This window comes from Lentinus tigrinus (assembly GCF_003813185.1).
Source record: "Lentinus tigrinus ALCF2SS1-7 unplaced genomic scaffold L226scaffold_37, whole genome shotgun sequence".
Taxonomy (NCBI): domain Eukaryota; kingdom Fungi; phylum Basidiomycota; class Agaricomycetes; order Polyporales; family Polyporaceae; genus Lentinus; species Lentinus tigrinus.
In genome coordinates this window covers 219,313-240,654 of record NW_027137946.1, presented here as the reverse complement: position 1 = coordinate 240,654, position 21,342 = coordinate 219,313, and the positions used below count along the sequence as shown (strand labels likewise).

Here is a 21,342-nt window from a genome sequence, read left to right as displayed (position 1 = left end):
GAAGTGGGTTTGTATGAATTGATTTGAGTCGTATAAGGTTCGTTTGTGGGCTGCGTGTCATTGATGGACGAACGCAAGAAGTTTTGGGTGGGGGGAAGTGGAAGGTTGCTAGAATGGGGAAAGACAAAGTAACTAAAGCAGACGATTGGGTGTGGCTGCTGGCATATGTGAGATAGCTCGAGGTCGCGAAGCGAAGGTGGGTACGGTGCTTTTTGCAAAGGCATGTGGCTGAGAGTATTGGCGGTTGCGTGTGCATTGGCGTTTATTATATATAGTGTCTTTACCTAGATCGTGTAGTTGGAACGGGGTATTTACGTGTGAACTGAAGGCAGTTGTACCCCGACAATGCTTGTTACGTTCTCATGGGCAGGAATATGTATCGTATGCTATTGAGGGTCGCGTGGGGGGGTAGGAGTACCTTGAAAGGGAGTTGGGTAGTAGAAGGACATGGAATAGGAATGGGGAGGTTTTCGACGAAAGTGAGTGAGTGGGAGAGGGAACGGGAGCTTACGGCGAGTATGGCGCCAGTACCATGGGAAGGGACATGGTGTGGTCGTGGAGGTGCTGGAGACGGTCGAATTCTGTTCGCAGTTCTGCTGATATGTTAGTTTCAATCTTACTTGGACGGAATGGACGCAGGACTGCGACCCCGTTAAGGGTACGAACGCGGGAGAGCATTACGTAGGCGCCTTGGATGGACTTGCAACTGTCGAGATCTATGATAGCGTTGTCGAGGGAACGGCCTTGGGCTTTGTAGTCTGTATAGACGTATGCGGGGAGTAATGGAACCTGGGTTCGAGCTATGTTTACGGGATCTCTGGTAGTCGAGGTTGGCGGGGATACCGGCGTGTACGGGAAGTACGTTGTGGTGGGAAAAATTGGGATGATGTCGTTCAGGGACTGTCCTAGAAGACGACCGGCGCCGGGTATGGCGACGTATACGACCGAGATGGTACGAAATCCGAGATTGTCATCGTATTTGATGTCGGAAACAGTACCGACGGCTCCGTTGACGACGTTGTTTGCGAACGCGATGTTTTCCTGGACCATTACATGCATACCGGGGAAGAGAGGGAGCCGACCAAGTGCGTCATGAGTTTTAGTGGAAGGAAGGTTCCAACTATCAGCACGCTGTTCGGGGGCTAGGAGTTGGCGATTGACTTTGTCAATGGCGTGATAGATGTGGATGTCCGCCCTCAGGCTGGCGGCGTGGTGTCGGAGTAGGCGGTTGTTGAGGGCATCGCGTACAGTCTTTACCCCCACAATGATGGGTGCGTCAGCAAATTTGAGGCACAACGTGGGGTTGAAAGTTTGGATGAGGCGTTGCTGTAAGGTGTTGAAGTCGTAGGCCGTTTTATGGTAACGGGCATTTCCGCTGTCTCCCGTACGAACTCGGGAAAGAAGAGCGGAATAGTCGGGATCAGCACTTTGGCGTTGGTTTTTGCGGAGAAGGATGACAGTACGGATGGATCTCCATAGAAACACACCTTTAATAGCAGCAATAGCGGGCGAGTGTTGGCCGTCGCTAGGCATCGGCTGGTTAATGTAGCGGTGAGAGTAAAGGGGTGCAGCATTGACAGGCTTAAGCTGGCCGAAGTCACTGAGGAAGATGATATTGACCCCACCGAAAGGTACGTCTTCGGCGACAGCGTCACGACCTCGGGCGTGTTGGAGACGTGATGAGATGGCTTGGAGGAATTCTGCGCTAATCATGGAGACTTCGTCAAGGATGAGATAGAGGACGTTGTTCCATAAAACAGAAAGGAGTTGTAGGTTGGGGTTTTCGCGGTTGGGAAGTAGCAAAAGGGAGTGGATTGTGTATCCTCCTATGAGGATAGCAGCGGCGCCCGTCGGGGCGGATATAAGGATCTGTTCGCGCCGTCGTAGCAGTGTGAATAGGTGTAGAATAGCTTTAACTACGTAGGACTTTCCTGTGCCGCCAACACCACCAATGTACATGAGAAGCTGTGGGCCTCCGAAGCAAGCATGGCGAGCAACGATTTCGAAGGCACGACGCTGTTCGGTGTTGTCGTGGAGTCCGAATTGCAGGATTATGTGTTCGATGAGGTCAACATAATCTTGTTGGGAAGGGTTATCGCTAAGTGGCGGGTAACGTGACGTGGCGTGATCGGAACTTGGGGGAGGAAGGGACATGTTAGAGAGAACCGCAGGTCGGTGCATGTTGTGCGGGGGGGGTCGGTAGTGCGGCGATGTTTCGGATGGGGAAGTCGGAATCTGTTCAGGGCGTCGTTTTCTTTTTAAGTCTCGCATGTGCTCGCGTATGTGTTCGAGGGCTATCAATTCAGTGGGCGTAAGCTTGGTAGCTTGTCCTAGAGATTGGTCGGTGAGAGGCACGGGGTTGCGCGTATAGCATGAATCTAATGCGACTCGTACTGGCACCGACAGCAGGCCGTCTAGTACTTGTTCGGGGGTGAGAGTCGTGGGATCCGTGGCGTCAATGGCAGACGAGAGGATTGCGGGGTCTACATTGAACAGGTCATCGGGCTTGGGGGTTTCGTCGTCGGTGGGTGGGCGTGGAACATGTGTTGTAGTGGAGGGATTCGGGGGTTGCGGGTTTGACGCGAGGTGACGTCGTTGGCGAGCTTTGTCACGAGCATCGCGGCATTCGTTGAGGACGGATATGTTGTGAATGATTGACTGGTGGTGTGAGGAGATCCGTGTCTGTTGACGAGTATAGGCTTGATACCAGGTTTCTGTGTTGTGCTTGAGATCAGCAGGAGATCTCCACGGTAGGAAGAGTAAGAGGATGATACGAGCCCAGTCTTGGCGTTCCTCATCAGATCTATCGGATCGAGGGACGTGGGGCCCAAGAATGACAGGAACTACCCAGACGACGCGTTTACGTAAGATATGAGTCGTAGCATCTGGGTGAGTTGGTAGGAAGGTTCCACGTTCCTGTCGAGGACGACCTCGGTTTGAGCCTGAGAGGGGCGGCGTGCTGGTGGCGTGTAGTCGGCTGTTGTCGTACGATGAGGTAGTTTTCTCGGTCAAGCCTACAAATTCGTACAGAGGCATGGAATTGAATGGTTCCGTTGGGGGTCGAAGTAGGTAATCTTGCTGTTGATTGAGTGCGGATATGGAGCCATTGGAGAGGGTGAGAGTGATGAGATCTTCATCCTCGAGCGAACGAAGTGGAGGTTCGTTGTCAGGTGGTAAGGAGGGTTGCTGTCGCTGGCTGAGATTGGATTGGTCTGTGGGGGCTGAATGACTTTGGGGTTGGTCAGAGTTTGAGCCTGAGTTAGGGGTGGTGTTCTGGTCAAGTAGGACGGTTTGAAGTTGTGGAGGTTGTGAGGGAGGATCCCAATGTCGCCGGACTGTGCGGTCGAACGTAGTGTAGTGAAGGAGACGATATCGGTGACTAGTGTAATGGTCTCCACCACCGACGAGATAACTCATGACCTGCGCGTGGGATATTTCAGTTCGAGCGAGCATACTGTTCACGAGTATGGTAAGCGCACCCGTGTCCTGCGCGGGTGTCCATTGGGGTATGCGGGCGTATTTAGAGGAGGTGGTGGTGATTGCGTACATGAGTGCTGCGAGACCTAGATGCGCTGGGATGGAGGACTTAGTGATGTAATCGGTGATGTAGTATATGAGTGCCTTAGCTGCTTCTCCGGAACCAATGTGTTTAATATCGGTATTAGCTTGAAGGAGGAAGATGATGAGATCGTTGTAGTTGGCAATTCGCGGGTGGAGGCGTCTCAACTGAATGGAGAGTGTGTCCGGGTCTAGTACAGTGACGGGTCGCGTGGAGCCGTCAATTCGCATACGACAGTTCGCGTCCGATCGATCTTGGTTCCGCCGAAGATATTTCCAGCACGTTTGTGTATGTTGATGCCAGTTATATTGCTCGACCAGTTCGTTTACAGAGTTCACGTACTGCTCTCGGAATTCGTGAGGTGGAATGTCCGTTATACGAGGGAGCGGTCGCACTCCGGGATGTGGTTGTGATGGCGATTCACGGAAACGGGGGCGTGGGAGCGGGTTTCCGTCCGGCTCAGTAGTGATTTCGAGGGTTCCAAGGAGCTCTGATTTGATGATGCTTTCGAGCCAACGAAAGATATGCGACTGGTACTCTTCGGATTCAATCATTAGGTCACGGAGAGTTTGGGGTGATGGGTGTCCTTCGATCCAGATGAGCATGTGACAATGAAGTGTACCTCGAGCTTGCGTTTCGACTGTTCCGTAGTAAGCAGTGCATTTCCCTAGCAGTCCTCGATCAGGTTTTCCATAGCGGAGGACGATGTCTATGAAGTGCGAAAGCATTGTGTGGAAGAAGCGTGCACAGGCACCGGGGCGGTTGGCAGCAAGGAGTCTGCGTTCCCAAGAAGCGAGCTGTTCGCCGGCTGTACCGTCTTCGAGGGACACAGAGTCGCCTGCGAACAGTCGAACGAGCGGGTGATGGATATCGGAGGGGTTAAGAGTGAGGAAAAATGCGGGAGTGCCTAAGAAGTTTACGAGGCCGCGTATTTCATTGCGAAGGGACAGTTTATATCCGGTGGTGCCGGGAATGTTGGGCAGAACTGTACCAGTGGAATCCACGAGGGCTAGGACCTGTAGTTCATCGGCGGAGGAGGGTTGGTAGAATGGGTCATGTTCGAAAGCGGCAATCATACGTTTGAGAACTATCCGGTCGATGGACAAAAGGGACGCTACGATCTCGCGTTGGCGGGCTGCTTTGACGCGGAAACGTACGGAGTCGCATACTGATTTCTTTTGCAAGATGTTGTAGTAGACAAATGCGAAGTCGGGATCGCTCTCAAAGCGAGGGTCATTGAGTTCGAGGAGGTACCGCAGTTGTTCCTCCATGGAAATGTCAACGGTTCGCTGTGGGTGGTGAAAACTGCCAATACCCCATGGGTTGAGATGGGGAAATAGCCATGTCAGGAGAGCGGGATTGTGGAAATCGGGAACGAATTGGTCACCTGCTTTGGAACAAAGGAAGTTTCCGTTATTCAGGCAATGGGAAAGGGCGCACATCTTCATTTGACGGTATGCGAGAGGGGATTCGTCTCCACTCGTAAAACCGACATTGTCCATTAGAAGGGAGTCTGGGTCAGTAGGAGTGTCATTGTCTGAGTTATGGTGGGTGTAATCGGAAGAAGATCCTTGAAGCGTATCGTTGTCAGGAAGGAAGCCAATCTCCAGGCCTGAAGGAACTTGGGGATCATCAGGGTGGGAAGGGTTACTCGGTAGTAGGGCGTCAAGATTGGTCTCGCTGAAGCCGAAAAAGGTCACGTTGTTGACCTGGTAATAAGGGTTGTCATTAATAAGGAAAGTTATGAGGGTCTGGACTGTAGACTTTCGGGCGAGTAGAGGGCGGAGCTTCTTGATTGTCTGTGTTGTAGGACTCGATCGTCCAACGAAGATGGCGCATATGGTGTCACGTATGTGTGAGGGCGACGGAGGAAGGACATTGTTGAACTGGGTGGAGTTTTGTGGCATGACAAGAACATTGCCTTTGATGTAGCGCTGGCGAGCATGGTCTTGCGCGTTCGAGGACTGCTGTAGATTTTCCTCGTCGAACGTATGGTCGTCAGCTTGATTGAAACGGAATGAGATACGAGTGGAGCGAGCGCGAGAAATTAATAAGCGGTCGACGAAGGTACTGGCACGAAGGGCGCGGGCGACGTCGTCGGGGAGTTCGTCCATTGCGTAGTACAGCCAGTTTGCGAGGCATAATTTAGGCATGCGTTGGTTATCAACAAGTTCCTTGTGACAGGTACAGCATATATCGAGAGGGGCCAGAGACCAGGGGTCGTGCATACCTCGCGGATAGAGGATAGCGCGATCGTATAGGGGGAAATCATATGTAGTAGGAAGGACCTTGCGGGGAAGTGCGTCGTTCCGTAGTAAAGTGAGATCAAAGGTACTCGGATCGGTCGTAATTATGTGGTTAGACTGTGTACGGCGGGCACAGACGGAACAAGGGACGGGTTTTAGTTTATCTGTTGTTACTGCTCGTTGCCAGTCTTCAATAATAAAACGACGCAGCTGTTCGTCGACGATGGGAAGATAAGATGTAGGAGAAGGAGGACAGCGAGTGCGGGGGAGGGGACGGGCGTGGGAAATGCGTTCTTCTGAACGTGGGACAGCGAGAGTTGTGAATGTAGCGATAGTGTGTGGGCAATGGCTCGTGCAGACATGGTCGAGTAGTTTGTCCCAGATGTGGGGGGCGGTGTCTCGCACGGAGAGAGGGACGTCATGCGCAGCTGCGATTTCGCGCAGGTCGCGCGATTTCCACATGGTGTAAAGGGAAAGCAATTGGAGAAGGTTTGCGTTTATGATGATGTCGTCTTCGACAAGACCAAGGGAGTTGACGGAGACGGGATCATTAACGATCACGAGGCTTCGGAAGGTGTAGTTGACATCGAGGTGAAGTCCCGTCTCAGCACACCAGCTCAGCGACGGTAACCCGTCGTGCGTCTTGGACGCACGTACTGTTGATGTACCGGGTCGTGTGAAGGTGGGCGGAGGGTGCGGCGTGAGGAACGTAGGTCAATGTGTGTCGGAAATCGTTTAGGAGGCGAGGTAGACACATACCGAGCATGATATCGTCGCCAGATGTTAACGGTCTCGACAGGTATGAAAGGATGGCTGTCGAAAAGGTCAGGGAGGGGAAACGAGCAGAAGTACATGGACGAACGAACTGTCTGTCTCCGGCATGTTGAGGATACGAGATGCTACGTGTGTGCTGGAAGAGGACGGGTCTGTGGGAGACACGTACGAACGCAAGTTGGCCAGGGCATGGTTAGACAGAAGGGTCTCGTAGAAGGAGGGGAACAACGTACGGGGATGGTCAACCGACAGCGCATGCAGTTGAATGGAAGAAAGGTCTGCAGAGAGTTGTCGCAGTCGCTGTGGGGCTGACATGGTGAAGGGCGGTGGATAGTGATCGTGGGCGTTGAAGGATTATGAGGATCGTGCAAGGAGACGGGAGATCGTTCATTTGCGGAGAGGGAGAATGTGATCGCGTGAGTATTGTGAATTGTGAGGGAGGGCGGAGAGGAGCCCAAAATGGGTCCGATCGACTTTACCATGAATGTGCAAAGGATGAAGTCGCGTTCCAAGTATGGTTCCAGGTTCTGCGTAGAAGGGCGTGAGATAGGGGGGACGTGGGTAGTGAATGAATTGTGGAAGGATCGCTGGTGGAGAGTGGCTCGCCGATGGGGGGAAGGGGCAGGATGCGCGAAACTAAGTATGGGTGGAAGAGCGTCAGTGTGAAGAGGATGTTGACATGGACGGCATATATAACCGAAGGAGTGGAAAGTACCTGAGACAACTCGCTTGACCATGGCCACTTGCGATAACCCGGTATGCCCTTGCGATGAGGTATTGCTCAGGCCTGAGATGTCTCGGTTTGTCCTGTTTCCGATCCGATACCCCGAGGTGAGTACGATAACATGCCAGTGGTACGCGTACTGACCACGAGGAAGATATGGGCCGCCTATAAAGCTGCGCAAGCGTCGTTCTGGACTGCCGCTGAGATCGATCTGTCACAGGACGCGGTCCAGTGGAGCGATCTGTTGACGGATGTGGAGCGCTGCTTCTTGTCGACTATACTTGCGTTCTTTGCCGCATCGGACGGCATCGTTGTCGAGAATCTTGCGACGCGATTTTGCGCAGAGGTTCAAGTAGCGGAAGCGAGGTGTTTTTACGGGTATCAAATCATGATGTGAGTGGTTCGGGTGCAGGTGAAGATCGATGCTAATGAACGAGGTAGGGAAAACGTGCACTCCGAAATGTACGCACGTTTGATTCAAGAGCTCGTCAACGACCACGACGAACAGGCACGGTTGTTTACGGCTCTCAGCAACATGCCACCTGTAACCGCGAAGGCAGAGTGGTGTTTGCGGTGGATTGCGTCGTCTTCGCGGACGTTCGGCGAGCGCTTGGTGGCGTTCGCGATAGTGGAGGGGGTGTTCTTCTCATCCTCGTTCGCGGCAATCTTCTGGGTTAGAAGCCGGGGCTTGTTGCCCGGACTGTGTCAGTCGAACGAGTTGATTGCGAGGGACGAAGGCATGCATACATCCTTTGCGTGCTTGCTCTCGAGGCACTTGTATCACCAGGCTGCGTGGGAGCAAGTTCGCGTTATGATCGAAGAAGCAGTTAGTCTGGAGAAGGATTTCTTTCGAGGTAGGTTTCGAATTTGGCAAGCACGCGAACGATCTGACGCAAATTGACAGCTGCCTTACCTGAAGATCTGAATGGTATGAGCGCGGATATGATGGGGGACTACGTGGAGTACGTTGCGGACTTTCTTCTGGGGGAACTGGGGTTCCCGCCGCATTTCGGAAAGGATAATCCGGTGAGCGACAGCGAATCGTTACCTGGGTAGGTGCTTACATGTTTACAGTTCCCGTTCATGGAAACAATAGCGGTCGAAGGCCGTGCGAACTTCTTCGAGCGGGGGGTGACCGAGTACATAGGCGCGTGCGTTTGAACTTGAAGACGGAACGTGCGGTGGATGTAACGTGCGCTTGGATTGTGGGGATGACAGTGGAAGGAAGCAGAGAAGCATGGCAGTCAATGTCTCGTTATCTTGTACCAGTATGAACACAAATCGATGCGGATGGCGTTTATGATACGGGAAGGAACGATGCCGATCGTCGCTTGTGTGGCGTAGGGGGGCCGTAGTTGTCCAGAGCGGCTGGGTAATGGTGAGCTTCCCTGTTCAGCAGGAGTAATTGAGTTGAGAAGGAGAGACGGTGTTGGCGAGCGAGATATGTCAGACGTAAGAGCGTGTGATGGGAGGGAGAAAGTGCGCTTGAGAAGCAGGGATTTGTGGTGCTGTTTGGGTTGATCTGCGGGAAAGTGTGTGGGGTTGATCAGAGGAAGGTCGGACGATTTAGAAGTCGGGTGAGGATTGAATGAGCAGGCCTGTTGGTAGCTGACAACAGACCGTCCAAGGATCCTGTAAAGGGACGCAGATCGTGAGTCCGATAGCACGCGCGGATAGTCAGTTACGGCAGAGATGGTTTGGGGGTGCGGGATTGTAGCTGGTAAGGGGGCGATAGGGTATATGTGTACCGTAACTTTACATGTGCGGGCCGAGAAGAGGTAACGGAGCCTAGCTGACCATTCGCCGGTGACCTTGGAAGTTGACGTGGAGGGTTAGATGACTGTATGACTTCGGTGTGATACGTTGAGAGGAGGGCGGCGCCCGAAGAATGGGGCGGTCGGTTCACCGGAAGTCAGCGGGGATCGATTTGTACCTGTTAAGGCTGGCTTCGTTGGTACAAGGACGGCTATATAGGCGGAGAGAATCAGTTAGAGGGGAAGGTATGGCGGTGACAATGAGTCCACAAACGTACGCTCGTTATCGCTCTCAAGGGAGCAGCACGAGGCAGATGAGAATTGACCTGAGCAGGGCTCAAGGGAGGTGAGTTTCGTGTTACTATGGAATGCGCAGGGGTAACATTAAATGCCGCTAGTAGAGGCCCACGCGAGGTGGACGCACTTGAGGAAGCATCTCAGAGGCCGGGAACGGGGGAAATGGACGGCTCATTCGAGGATGATGAGTCGGATGGCCTGCCCCCCCTGGAACCCGTGTCGGAGGAGACTTTGCGAAGGATGGCGGGTGCGCAAAGTGGTCCGACCGCGTTAGAGCAATACTTGGTCGTGATGTTCGAAGGCGAGCGGGTAAGCACACTTAAATGGCGAAGTAACCGTTCCATTAAAAGAAAAGCTAGTTCTTCTTTCGCGTGTCGATTAGCGTCGAGCGCCGTGAGGGGAGGGTGTTGCCCAACGTACGAGTGGTCCTGATGAATGGGTTATTGTGGCGTGGTACGACCGAGGACGACATTTGGTTTGTGCTGTCGATGGAGATGGAATCGTTGCTACTGGGGGAACTTCGACGCGCGTTTCGCGGGATGGAGGAGGACAACGATGCGGCAGAGGTGGCTGAGCTCGTTGGGCGTACAGAGGACGAGTAGCGTAGTAGGGCGGAAAGAGGGAAAGCGGACCGAGCGGAATGCGAGGTGTGCGATTGTTGTATGAGTAAAGCGCGATATTGTAAGACATCTGCTGCGAAATGTACAGGGTATCTATAAGAACGCTTATCAGTATTGCGAAGGCTTGGGGAGTTGCGTTTAGAGACCGGGAAAGGGAAGGGTGAGGAGTCGAGTAGTCGCGTACATCTTTCAGAGTATAGGGTCTGGCAATCGTACCGGAAGTCATCAGTGGTAGGACCAAGGTCGGTACGATGGGGAAAGACTTGTAATGAGCAAGAGAGCGAGATAGGTGGCGGTGGAAATGCTGGGGATCGGGGTCTGCCGGTAATCACGTGAACCGGGCGCGCAGGGAGCGCGCTTGGTCGTGGTCGAGTTTGTTGGCGCTGATTCCTTGGAATACAGTCCTGGCGGACGGGCTCGTGTCTGTTAATCGTAAAGAGCTGTGTTGTACAACAGGATCTTGTACATGGAGTGCTTACGGTTCGCGCAACAGACCGGTAGGGAAGACTGTTTCGGAAAGCACAGTGTCTTGTAAGGTGTACATGATGTGGCAGTCCGTTTCGATAACCACACGAAGAGACAGTGGCTTTTGCAGGATAGGAATATTCATTTCGTGATTATATTGTGATGAACAGAGCCTTAACAGGATTCTTGATATGTGCGCGATGGCCTTCGCAATGACGGCTAATCAAGGTAGGCCGCGAATGATCGTGCGAAGTATTGCATAAATGCCTTCGGTCTTTTTCAAACACTGTGACAGCGGCAAGCACAGTTATGCCTGACGGACGGACGCCGTGACAATTACGCGCGAATGCCCGTGAAGCTTCGACTGGATATGTATATAAAGGAGAGAAGGGCGGTTCGTCGGTAAGCACTCTTGCTCTCGAGACTTCGTGAAACCGCACTCGACCCTTATTCGAATTATGGCTCTGAACGTCGAGCAGCATCCTCTCCCAGCCTGTCCCCATCCTATGACGTGCCTCCGTCGCGTCCACCGCTTGCTGGAGTGCAATGTACCAGGCTGTACGAAGGACGCTTCCTTTGTCTGTGCCTCTTGCAAGGACGATGTTCCGTACTGCGGCCCTTGTCACGCTGCCGAGGTGAGTACTATGGGTTGCTAGATTCGTTAGCTTTGAGTCGCGCGAGTTAATAGGAAGCTGACACGACGGGTCTCATGTAATAGGACTGGGCGAGGCACGAGTGCGCGCGGGACGTTGGCATCGGCCAGGGAGAGGCCACGGCGTACTGCCGAATCGTGCAACAGCGGCGGGCGCTAGTGCGCAGGAGCTCCGATATATCGCTGGCTCTTGACGCGACGGCAGGATCGCCTTTCCGATTTGTCATTCCGCCGCCCTCTGTGGCGGTCGACGTACCGGCGCGTAAGGTGCGAGGATTTTACCTGGAGGTGAACGAAGGCGAGTACAGTAGTCGGGCGGTATCCAGGAAGTGGACAGAGCTGATACCCAGAAACAGCTCGCATGCGTGTGGTGGACGTTCCGCTTCAAGCCTTGTACTGCGACGCTGCCAGCGGCAGGACTCGGTGGGCAGCAGTCATCATCGACTATGTCATGGATCCGGTGGGGAGATCGATTGTCATGTTTGGAAACAACATGGAACCGCGTCAGTACCCCCTGGTCATCTTCTACGACATGAACATCTTTTCCGAGGACGAGGACATCGTATGCGAACTGGAGCCTAACCAGACTGTCCTACAGCTGGTCGAGCACGTCGATCCACCGCCTGCTGTCTGGTGTGGACCTGTGCTGGTCTTGAAGGCAAGGAATGAGCAGCTGACCGATTTTGTTGCTGTCGATGGCTATGATTTGGAGGACGTGCAGGGTTTCTTTGCTCGTGTGGGCTGAAGGGTCAGTTGCGTAACTTTATGGTATTCACTTTGATTTCTTGGATGATTGTGAAAGCGGGGGAAAATCTGTATCGTACATGGTACTTGGAGTGTGGAATGTGACTGTGACATGTTCTTCACGTTGCATAGGGCATAGAGAAGAAGTTCTACACAAATGGGTATAACAAGTGGCTGGCGAATAGACCACAGGGCAAGGTCTAGAATACGTATCTCAATATGAGGGCCACGGGCTCAGTTGTTTGAAGGAAGGGATTGTGATGGGGGCACAATAGCATACGAGTGCATGTAAAAATAATTGGAATTCGGTGGCATTTCGGGTCCAATTCTGAGGGATTGTTTGACATAGAACGATTCAAAGAAGGAGGATGATGTGAAGGGCATGATAAAGAAGGGCCGAACTCGAAGGAGGCTTTAGTAATGATGCTTCAGTTCATACCGTAATGGAACGTAATCGAAGACGAACAGTTCGGCACGAAGGGCGTCGGAGAATGTACAACGGCGTTCTGAAGGCCTGGAATGGTGGAGCATGAACAGGTTTGATTACATATAGAAGTGACTTGCCACGTCGTGTGGGAGAAGAGGTCGTAATTTCGAAGATCTACGGGTGATGTAGTGAATGCGATAGGGGCAAGGGATGCTTGCAAAGTGTCGCATGTGTATCGATGTGATGAATGTATTTGATTCAGGAGAATCAAGACTGGTGGAAGGGCAATGGATGAGTCAACTAGAGATGTTTCGTGATATACGATATGAAAGCATACATTAGGGATAACGTGGCAGACACAAGGATTGGGGGCAGATATTCCAAGGTTCGGTATGACATCGGTCACGTCTGTGCTTTAGGTTGGAGGAAGTCGTATTTGCCGTGAAGGCGAGCAGGAACATGTCGAACATACCTTCAGGTAAAATGAGAGTGGATTTAGGAAGTCAGCGGTAGAAATGCCGCGAACTTTACGACTGACAGCACAAAAGAAGAAGAGGTGGTCGTGGAAGCGTGTGCGCGAAATTTACTACGGTCGATGACAAAGACGTCTGGGAGTCTTAGGAGAGTTTGTCAGCATCGTGTATGTTGCGCTTACTTGAGTGATTGGAATTCGGTACAGCTACTATTGCAGTGGTAACTAGAATTACGTGGACACATGTACGATGGACTTCGCGGTATATGGAATATTGTGAGACAAGTTGATTGTGTCTTGAGTTCGCGGAATAGGTTGTAGGCAATTGACATTGTACCTTCTGTCCCATGGATGAGTAAGTCACCGAAACGGGTACTAGTACATGGATCGGTCGGTTTGGAATGGTTTGGGGCCGCGGTCAGGATGTAGTTGTCGAATCGGGGACGGGGGAATGTCAGCGCGGATTGAAGTATCTGTTTGTGGTCACTTACGATTGACTAGAAAGGAAGGCGTCGTGAACGAAGAAGGCGGTTGGGAGAAGTGTCTGGTGGGGTCTCTCGCATCCGCGAGATTCTGCACCTAGTATCCAGTTTGAGGAAGTTGCGCAAGACGTTGTAGTCTAATGGTGCAAGGCACTGCTGAAGCAAACTACTCGGCATCGAGGTTCGAATCCGGGAGGAAGTTTTGTTTTAATAGATGAGGGTATTGGATAAAGGCTGCTGCTGGCGTGGTAATTTAGAGGTACTGATACTGGGGTCTGCGGGTGTTCGAAACTCGGTCATGGAGGTCTTTTTGGCGGGCCGCGGGAATTGGTAGCACGTGCGCTTTTGGGGGAGCTTGTTGGCAATGGTGCGCGTTTTCATCGTTAAGCCGCCCCTCACACACTCCTGGTGAATGAGATGTTTGACTTCCCAATTACCATCTTGCCGACCTGTAATCCGTCATGTCTTTTACTTGGATGTGCGCACGCAAGCAAGCCGACGGCTACCAGAACATATCTTGAAGTGAACTATAACGTCGCAGAGTTATTGGAACGGGACTGTCGAAGGAACGGGCAGTAGGGAGACAGGAAGTGCAATAGTGCGTGCCGTTCATGTTCAGATTCACAGTTGGGACGGAACGAACTTTGGCGGGTTCGAGTGCTACACGCCGAAGTACGGAAACCAGTACTGGAGCGATAAAACCCAGTCGTCATCCTGTAAGGTCCCTGGTGTGTACCGTGCCCGTTCATTACATGACCACACCTTGCGCGTGGTACGGCGGCTGTCATGGAAACCTGGATGCGTAGTGATTGGTCAAACACCGAAACACCGCGCATTGAAAGGTCCACGGCGATTGCATTTACATGTTAGGTGATGCGTTCCGTGCAAGAGAAGTCCGTTGGTGAGGTTGTATCGATTGCGCTAGAACCAACGGGAGGTCAGGAGGGGTGGTTCGTTCATGTGAAGAGCTGATCACATATTCGTAGGCCCGCGGCAGAACCGTACAAGGAGAAGATGACAGGGTGTCCGAACGGCACAACGGAAGACGTCGGCGTTCCTGGTTGGGGCCGATAAGCGCGACGTGGTCGGTGTGAGTGCGGTCCGGGTTCATGAAAGTGACCCTCAATGAACACGAAGGTATGGCAGAAAGTTTCGGGGGCGGGAAGCTTAACGAAGCTGAACAAGTTCAGTACTAATACAGGCTAGACTACTCCGGAAGCACGGCGACCCCGACAAAGTTATGTCTCATTGAATGTAACTTTAGCGTTCCGGGAACATGGAAGTGGAACGCCGCATAATATTGGAACAGAGAGGGCCTCGGGCGACAATGCTTCGAAATGGAGGAAGTGGACGGGAACATTGAGGGTAGGGATGGCAGGCGGTAGGGACAGAAGAGCCTTCTCGGTGAGTGTAGAGCTGCGCTTGTCCGGAAAAGGATCCAGCCGCTCTTTCTCATTGGTGGTCCAGGGAAAGCCAGTGCCGGGATCTGTGTTCCGGTGCGACGGACGTGGAAGGTCGGCGGCGAATGGTCATATGCTTGTGGTATGGAAGTCACGATCAGCGGTAAGTGTCCACACAGTTCAGAAGTACGGGAAACTGTTTAACGTTAGTCGCCCGATGCTTTGTCTGTGACGTTGTCCGGTGTGAACGTTCTGGTCCAGAGGTGGAAAGTCGGTACGAATTTCCGTTCAACTATCCCCTGTGCGAACGTTTCTGATGGGTACAGAGCAGTGTCGTTGGTAGGCCGTGATCGTAAAGTTCCCTAGAGCGGTTTGTGATGCGCGGTGGCTTAATCCCGAACTCGTTCCTTCATTTGTGGGGCTCGGATGGAAGTCTAAGGAGCCTCCGCCGACGTTATAATAGTGGCTTTTATTCAACGGGAAGCAACGTCGAACGATGAACGGGTCAACGATACAGGGTACGGCCTTGTTTGCATAGATCTCCTGCACATCGAAATAAACCATGTTCTTAGAACCGACCATTACGGCTGTCAAACCGCACAGGCGTGGGAACATGTAACGGGGTACGGGTCCAGCTCATGACGAGATCATATACCGCGCGCGCGTTCCGGTCTGAGGGAGCGCACACCCCCAACTGTCTGTGACAGCTCTACACATACACAAGGTAGAGAGATTCGGACGCTTAGAGGTGCAGGCTGCACTGGCCATCATCAGAGGAATATGACAACTGATACATCTCATTTAGTGTTCGCAAAGTGGCGTCGCATGGACCTTATGGAGCCAAATACGTGTGTATGGTCTCTGTCAGTCGCGTAGGTACACAAAGTTTCACGTCAGGAGGAAGGCTAACGGCCTCACAGGATACCTCTCGACGTCATCGGTTCGGTGATGGAGCATTGCGACTTTTTCACGCTCGCGATCCTGCGAAGTTTGTCGCGTGCTGCGTACAGACTCGTTGCGCACTGTCTCCGCGATCGTTACCGAGCAAGTGTGCGGCCATTCGTGCGCGATATCGATCTGTTCAACGCTCTCCTACGCCGTTACGGAGGGATTATATCAGGTTCAGTCGCGTTGCATTTCCTCTTCCCGGATGCGAGATGGGAGCCCAACGACCTGGACTTGTACCTGCCCGAGGGCCAGATCAACGCGTTTATGAAGGCAGTCACGGACAAAGATGGACTTAACTTCTCCCCGTTCAACCCGAAGTGGGTCCTCGGCGACCCAGACGAACTGTTAGGGCTCCCGCCCAATACGGAGAGTGTCGGAGACGCGGTGCACGAGGTACATGACGGAACTGGGGAGGGAGTCGGGCTGGGTATCGGAGACCTCGAAGGTGCTTTCCAACATGACGATGACGACTACATCGCGCATCCTGCATCGACAGAGGGCGCCGGAACGGACTCCGATGACGATCAAAGCGAGAGCGCTTCCCCGTCGCACAGTCCGCCTAACTTCCACTGGATACCGTCCAGCCACGCAGGCCTTCGTGAAGTGCGTCAGCTTTACACGCCCGAGGGAAGACGTGTCGATATCATCGCGGCGGCATCAAGCAATCCTGTCTACGGGTTACAACGATTCTGGACGTCCCTCGTCAAGAACTTTTTACTCCCAGACGCGTGCGTGTGCGGTTTCCCCTTGGATACGCTCGAGGGAGTGGGTACTTACGTCGAGCTGCGGACCGTTCGCGACGAGATCGCCGCGGCGAAGTATATTGAACGCGGATTCCACATTGTCGAGCAGACGAAGAACGTAGAGGCCGATCGTCTAGCAGTGGAGCGCGGGTTCTTTGGCCGACGCAAGGCGATGGTAGTGTTCTTTCGCTTGGCGTTGGAGAGCGAGCCGGAACCCCTACCCCTCACGCACATCGATGATCACGGATGGGTTTTGAACGCTTCCTGGCCTGTCCTGAACGGTGAGTTACCTGGTGTCTCGACTTGGGAATAGCAGTACTCATATGACCGTCCGGGGTCTGTAACGCGTTTCGGTGCTACAGAGAAGCCTAGGAAGGACTCAGGTGTCGTCGGCAACGAGGAAGTGACAGCCCGGCCTCTCTTGGAACGGGACGTTACTGGGGGCCAAGCGGTGTAACGCACCATCTATCAGCAAGTCGATCGTGTACAGTAGCGTGGAGAAAGTGACATTTCTTGGACTGTTACAAGCGACGCACGGTCGCTCGACAGGTTCGGCCGTCGGGCTCACCCGAAGCAACACGCGAAGACGGATGTCCGCGCGACGCGACTACTCGTTAGGAGGGGGGAAACTACGTCGGGAACTGCACGCGAACGTTCATATTATCACCGAGATCGACCCGCTCAAAAGGAGAAGAAGGAGAGCGTGCAGGGTCCTGTGTGACGACACTGATTTGTACGCAACGGAAAATTCCAGGAGAAGATGGCCGACTGACGGTGGTTCGATAACGAAGATCTGAAGAATGCCAGTGAGCGGGAAAAGGCTTCGACGGAGCTGAAGATACAGTACGCGCACTGGTATTGTCGAAAGGCAGGTCCCTAGCAAGAGCGAGGCCAGCGGAACGGTAAGCACTGCCCGGCAAGCGTGTTCCGTGTGGGTCGGAGGGCGGGCCGCCGAAGTCCGCGCTGTAAGCTTTGAGCGCGCATCACGAACCGGACGGCGAAGCCATCCCTAACGGCTGCTTCGGTAACTTCCTCGTACTGCTCAATTTACAGGTTCCACATCAACAGCCAACGGTGCTAAGTTCCCCGATCAACTCCTCGCACCATGTCAATGCCCCATTCTCTGTCCGGTGCAGTGAACCACGGTGAAAACAGTGGTACGTAACACTCGTGAGCCGACGTACGGTCTCGTACTAACGTGGATCGTGTAGTCGCGGCCGAGGTTTTCGACAACGGTAGCACTCCTCGCCAACCTCTTCGTTGCCGACCGAAGGTTCGTAGCGAGTCGTTTGCGGCTCTGTGAGAGAGCTGACAGACGGCGGGTTTTGTTACCTGTTCACTCCTCTATCGGAGTAGTTGTTCTTGCTGCCGAATACTGATGTCTACGGGGCGTCTGGACTTGTGCCTATACGTGATCCAAAATGCCGCAATTGTCGTCTCGCGGTTATCGAGGTTGGTCCTGTGAAGCCTTACTACTGTACACGAACTCACTTCAATGAGCAGTGTCACGGAAAGTCTCCGAACGCCTGTGAAGAATGTCAACAGTACGAGCGGGCGTGTATGGACGATTTCCCTGGAAAGCTGCTAACCGCGTCTCGGCCGCCGTATGCATTTCCCTTGACTGTTCCCGAGGAGTTCTGGAAGGACCCACCGAATGAATCGACGCGTCTTATAGACGCTCTCAGGGTGCGTTTTGAAGTCTCTAGGCCGCTGCGAGAATACTGAAGTAATCATTTGCCATTGACATCTTCAGTATCAACAAAGTAGTGTCATTAACATGGAGGACGCGAACGTCGGGGGTTTCGGCTATCCATTGCAAGAACCCGCGCCATTCATGGCGCACTATCATAGCCCAGTGACGAGTCGTTCGTTCGGTCGCACAGGACCGATGACGGACGAGAGCGATGTTCAAAACGTAAGCACACACGCGCTGCAGATCAACTCCCCGTGCGGTATCTGACCTCGTTCGTCAACTTATGATGAACGCGCGCATTCTCTCAACAGACTCTTACTGGACCTGGGATGCCCGGTCAAGCGCACGGTGCCCACGACAACAGAACAGAACGGTCCGGGCGAACGGAGGCACAACTCGGTTTTGCAACGATGCCGACTTACAGCCCCACCGTCGGAGTCGGTCCGAACCTGATCCCGTACGGTTTCAGCGAAAGTGCACGCGATATAACTCCTGTACGTTGACTCCTGCATGTGCACGAGCAATGACACTTACGCTGCGTATGCACAGCCGTACCCGACCGAATTCAATGTATATGACGATTGGAGTGAATCGACTGGTCTTCCGCGCTCGTACGGAGAACAAGGTCTTGCGAACATGAACAGACCAGGAACGTCCTCAGGCACTATGTTCGTTGTCGATCCTGTGACGGGACGAATGGTATTGACGTACAACACGCACGCAACACGGTATGTGGGATTTGCAGCCGTATAAATCCTTACATTCATTCGAACGCGCTGTAGCCCCCATCGCGTGTGAGATATGTGTACAGTAACATGGCAAGCGACCGTACCATGGCTAGAAGAAGTCCCCGACAAAGGCAGTTATGTACAATAATATGTCTGAGTTCTATGTGAGGCGGCCCGCATCTGCGTGTTTCTTGTTCACCCCGAAATGCACAGGGCTTACGTGGTGATCGCGCCCTGTCGTCGCAATATTTCAATGGACGCGGACTGGAGACCCTGTCCGGTATACGGGTTCGCAAGGACTCTTGTTCGTTTCGTCTAGAAGTTTCCGAATCGCAGTTCGCGAACAAGGTCAGAAGATGTGGTTTCTTATCGTTCTTGCCACGATACGCTGCTCTTGCCTCATTATTGTGTAGCAACCACACGCCCGTTTTTCTTGTGTGCGGCGCACGATCGTACAGCTCGATATGATATGGTACATAGGAGCGCAATATCACCCCGAAACTGGTTGTTTGCATACAAGCTCCGGCGCCATGCCGCCCGAGAAAGGACCGTTCTTTCGCTTGAACAGCTTTCATGTCGACTTGTACAGTGAAATATACATGATCATCCGCGCGAACGTAATATTGACCGTTCTCGACGGTTCCCACGCCACAGCGCAGCATCATGGCCACGATGCACACAATGTTCTCATGCGCCGTCTACGACTGAGTGTTGTTAGCGGGACCTTTGCTTTGCTGTTCACCTCGTATTGATGGCTTTCGCATGTGTCCGGAAATGATCGAGGTATGTTAGCCAATTCCTGTTGTGGGACGACTAATCAAGGACCCTCTACATAGATTACGAACAAGTGAAATGAGCGGTACAACGACATGGACCGTGGCCGAATCGAAATGATGTTCGACGTCAAAAGGTATCGTACAGATCGCTATTGCAACTTCACATGAATACAAATTACTGTACACACGTCGTGTCGTGTGAAAACATAGGTATCCAATGAAACGTACATCCTACGGAACACTTCGCATACGACGACCAAGAAAGACACCGAGCGCGTACAGCAGGCCTCTCATTTGGAAATCTTCGGTGCACGACGAATGCCGACCTTACCAATGCCCTGAGCCCTCCCTCGACGTCCACGGCCACCCGCTTCGTCATCGGATTCATCACTCCGAGATCGTCGTTTTCCGGACGCGGGGGACAAGTCGGCGAAGGTCTGCGATCGCTCTGCAGTCGTTCCTTGATCAGGAATCTCCTCGCCTATGACATCGACAGCATCCGTCCTCCGGTTTACGATACCATCGATAGGCACTGCGACCGGCGAACGGCGTCCGTCATCGACATCCATTTCCGATCCCGAATGCTGAGTCTCTTCATCGTCCTCGAGGGCACGTTTCTGTTCTCGGACAGGTACGTTCTCGGGTGCGCTTTCGCCACCATTCTGTGCCGAGCTTCCGAGCTCCCCACCAGTCGCGTTTGCATCCCCGGGAGAAGAGGTCGTCAAAACCGGACCGGAGTCGATCGCCCCGGCCTGATTTTCGCTGTCTCCTTCCTGTCCTTCCGGTTGCTCCGGAACAGCAGGGACGTCGCCTGCGAACAGGGAAGGTCACCATCACCATAACACGATATGCCAACCAGGGTACCCACCATCCACCAGAGAACCTATGACTAGCGCGCCCTCGTCGGCCGGTCTCTCGGCTGCGACCAAGTCAGAGGTAAGGCGAAAGGCCACCCTGTTCGCGTGTTGCACCCTTATAACGTGGGATACGAACGGTACAGGCCCCCACCCGTCGCGGTCTTCTACGTAGACGAGGGTGAAGATCAAATTGATGACGTCGCCGTACTCCAGGAGGTTCGGTGTGCAGTCCGCGATCTTCCGCATATGCCCATTCTCCAAGCCGCACACCTCGGGATGAACGGGGTTCGCGCGATAGTTCTTGTTTCTCTTGTGCTCAGCGATCACCCACTCGTGAAGTCCGCTAGGTGCCGGAGGGTGCCCGGCCCTCGATTCGCATGTCAAGAACATCGGCGTGCGGAAGTAATAGCGAAGATGCCACGAACTTCCGTCTTGCCACTTGCGTCGCGGCGCGCGGCGTAAGTTGAAACCTTTGACGCTCTCCATGTATGCATCCAAGGTCTGCCACATTACCATCAGTATGCTGCGATTCTGTACGTTAACATTAATGTGTCCTTACCGCCTGCAGGTCCCATACTTCCTTCTCGTGGAACGTGTCAATTGAGTACGTGTACGCCGCCCTGACGCCCGCGTGACGGGCTCTGTAACAACAAGGTAAGCGAAATCGCGGGGAACTTCAACAGGACCACTTACGCGCGAGACTCATCGAGGTTCGCTGGCAAAGGTTCCTCACTCCACACAAAGTTGCCTGTCTCGTAGGGATCGGCGTCGGCGAAAACACCTGCATATACAAAGTTCGCAGGTGTTGAGGTCCCGCGCTTGCAAATCTACATTATACGCCTATCGTCAACAACATATCACGATTACAAGGAGTTACGCACCACCCAGTCCGAGGGACGAGTTCCGGACAGGCGAGCCTCGATGAGCTCCTCCTTCCCGAGAAGAGAATGAACGGCGGACACGAAAGGCAAGTCGGTAGGT

The 21,342-nt window shown here is 53.3% G+C and overlaps 9 protein-coding genes across 9 annotated transcripts in view; 4 read left to right on the top strand and 5 right to left on the bottom strand.

Annotated features, from left to right (window-relative positions):
• Positions 1 to 507: 507 nt before the first annotated feature.
• On the bottom strand, positions 508 to 1,959 carry L226DRAFT_470217 (uncharacterized protein; the record flags this gene model as incomplete). The annotated part of the gene is made up of 1 exon (XM_067676292.1): positions 508 to 1,959. One exon carries the CDS (start codon positions 1,957 to 1,959, stop codon positions 508 to 510), a length of 1,452 nt encoding a protein of 483 aa, XP_067531055.1.
• A 630-nt stretch (positions 1,960 to 2,589) lies between these two features.
• Positions 2,590 to 2,892, bottom strand: L226DRAFT_432330 (uncharacterized protein; the record flags this gene model as incomplete). Its single annotated transcript, XM_067674716.1, has 1 exon — positions 2,590 to 2,892. A coding segment is annotated over one exon (303 nt), but the record flags the coding sequence as incomplete, so codon positions are not given.
• A 78-nt stretch (positions 2,893 to 2,970) lies between these two features.
• Positions 2,971 to 4,113, bottom strand: L226DRAFT_431125 (uncharacterized protein; the record flags this gene model as incomplete). The annotated part of the gene is made up of 1 exon (XM_067674700.1): positions 2,971 to 4,113. A coding segment is annotated over one exon (1,143 nt), but the record flags the coding sequence as incomplete, so codon positions are not given.
• A 111-nt stretch (positions 4,114 to 4,224) lies between these two features.
• On the bottom strand, positions 4,225 to 6,267 carry L226DRAFT_470224 (uncharacterized protein; the record flags this gene model as incomplete). The annotated part of the gene is made up of 1 exon (XM_067676294.1): positions 4,225 to 6,267. A coding segment is annotated over one exon (2,043 nt), but the record flags the coding sequence as incomplete, so codon positions are not given.
• Positions 6,268 to 7,314: 1,047 nt separating this feature from the next.
• Positions 7,315 to 8,464, top strand: L226DRAFT_470122 (putative ribonucleoside-diphosphate reductase small chain B; the record flags this gene model as incomplete). Its single annotated transcript, XM_067676281.1, has 5 exons — positions 7,315 to 7,410; positions 7,458 to 7,696; positions 7,745 to 8,157; positions 8,208 to 8,329; positions 8,378 to 8,464. The coding sequence occupies 5 exons, from the start codon at positions 7,315 to 7,317 to the stop codon at positions 8,462 to 8,464; spliced, it is 957 nt and encodes a 318-aa protein (XP_067531051.1).
• Positions 8,465 to 10,897: 2,433 nt separating this feature from the next.
• Positions 10,898 to 11,836, top strand: L226DRAFT_574795 (uncharacterized protein; the record flags this gene model as incomplete). The annotated part of the gene is made up of 3 exons (XM_067685103.1): positions 10,898 to 11,074; positions 11,158 to 11,398; positions 11,448 to 11,836. 3 exons carry the CDS (start codon positions 10,898 to 10,900, stop codon positions 11,834 to 11,836), a joined length of 807 nt encoding a protein of 268 aa, XP_067531050.1.
• Positions 11,837 to 15,705: 3,869 nt separating this feature from the next.
• On the top strand, positions 15,706 to 16,311 carry L226DRAFT_425045 (uncharacterized protein; the record flags this gene model as incomplete). Its single annotated transcript, XM_067674627.1, has 2 exons — positions 15,706 to 15,908; positions 16,119 to 16,311. Coding segments are annotated over 2 exons (396 nt in total), but the record flags the coding sequence as incomplete, so codon positions are not given.
• A 1,101-nt stretch (positions 16,312 to 17,412) lies between these two features.
• Positions 17,413 to 18,798, top strand: L226DRAFT_574793 (uncharacterized protein; the record flags this gene model as incomplete). Its single annotated transcript, XM_067685102.1, has 8 exons — positions 17,413 to 17,464; positions 17,519 to 17,580; positions 17,664 to 17,759; positions 17,811 to 17,993; positions 18,061 to 18,222; positions 18,312 to 18,494; positions 18,550 to 18,728; positions 18,783 to 18,798. The coding sequence occupies 8 exons, from the start codon at positions 17,413 to 17,415 to the stop codon at positions 18,796 to 18,798; spliced, it is 933 nt and encodes a 310-aa protein (XP_067531048.1).
• Positions 18,799 to 19,794: 996 nt separating this feature from the next.
• Positions 19,795 to 21,342, bottom strand: part of L226DRAFT_525960 (uncharacterized protein) — a gene marked incomplete at both ends in the record, with an annotated part of 2,329 nt that continues 781 nt past the window's right edge. The window contains 5 exons of the mRNA XM_067679016.1: positions 19,795 to 20,315; positions 20,373 to 20,862; positions 20,921 to 21,002; positions 21,055 to 21,188; positions 21,243 to 21,293. Coding sequence (XP_067531047.1) covers positions 19,795 to 20,315; positions 20,373 to 20,862; positions 20,921 to 21,002; positions 21,055 to 21,188; positions 21,243 to 21,293 — 1,278 coding nt within the window. The remainder of the gene's footprint in view (positions 20,316 to 20,372; positions 20,863 to 20,920; positions 21,003 to 21,054; positions 21,189 to 21,242; positions 21,294 to 21,342) is intronic.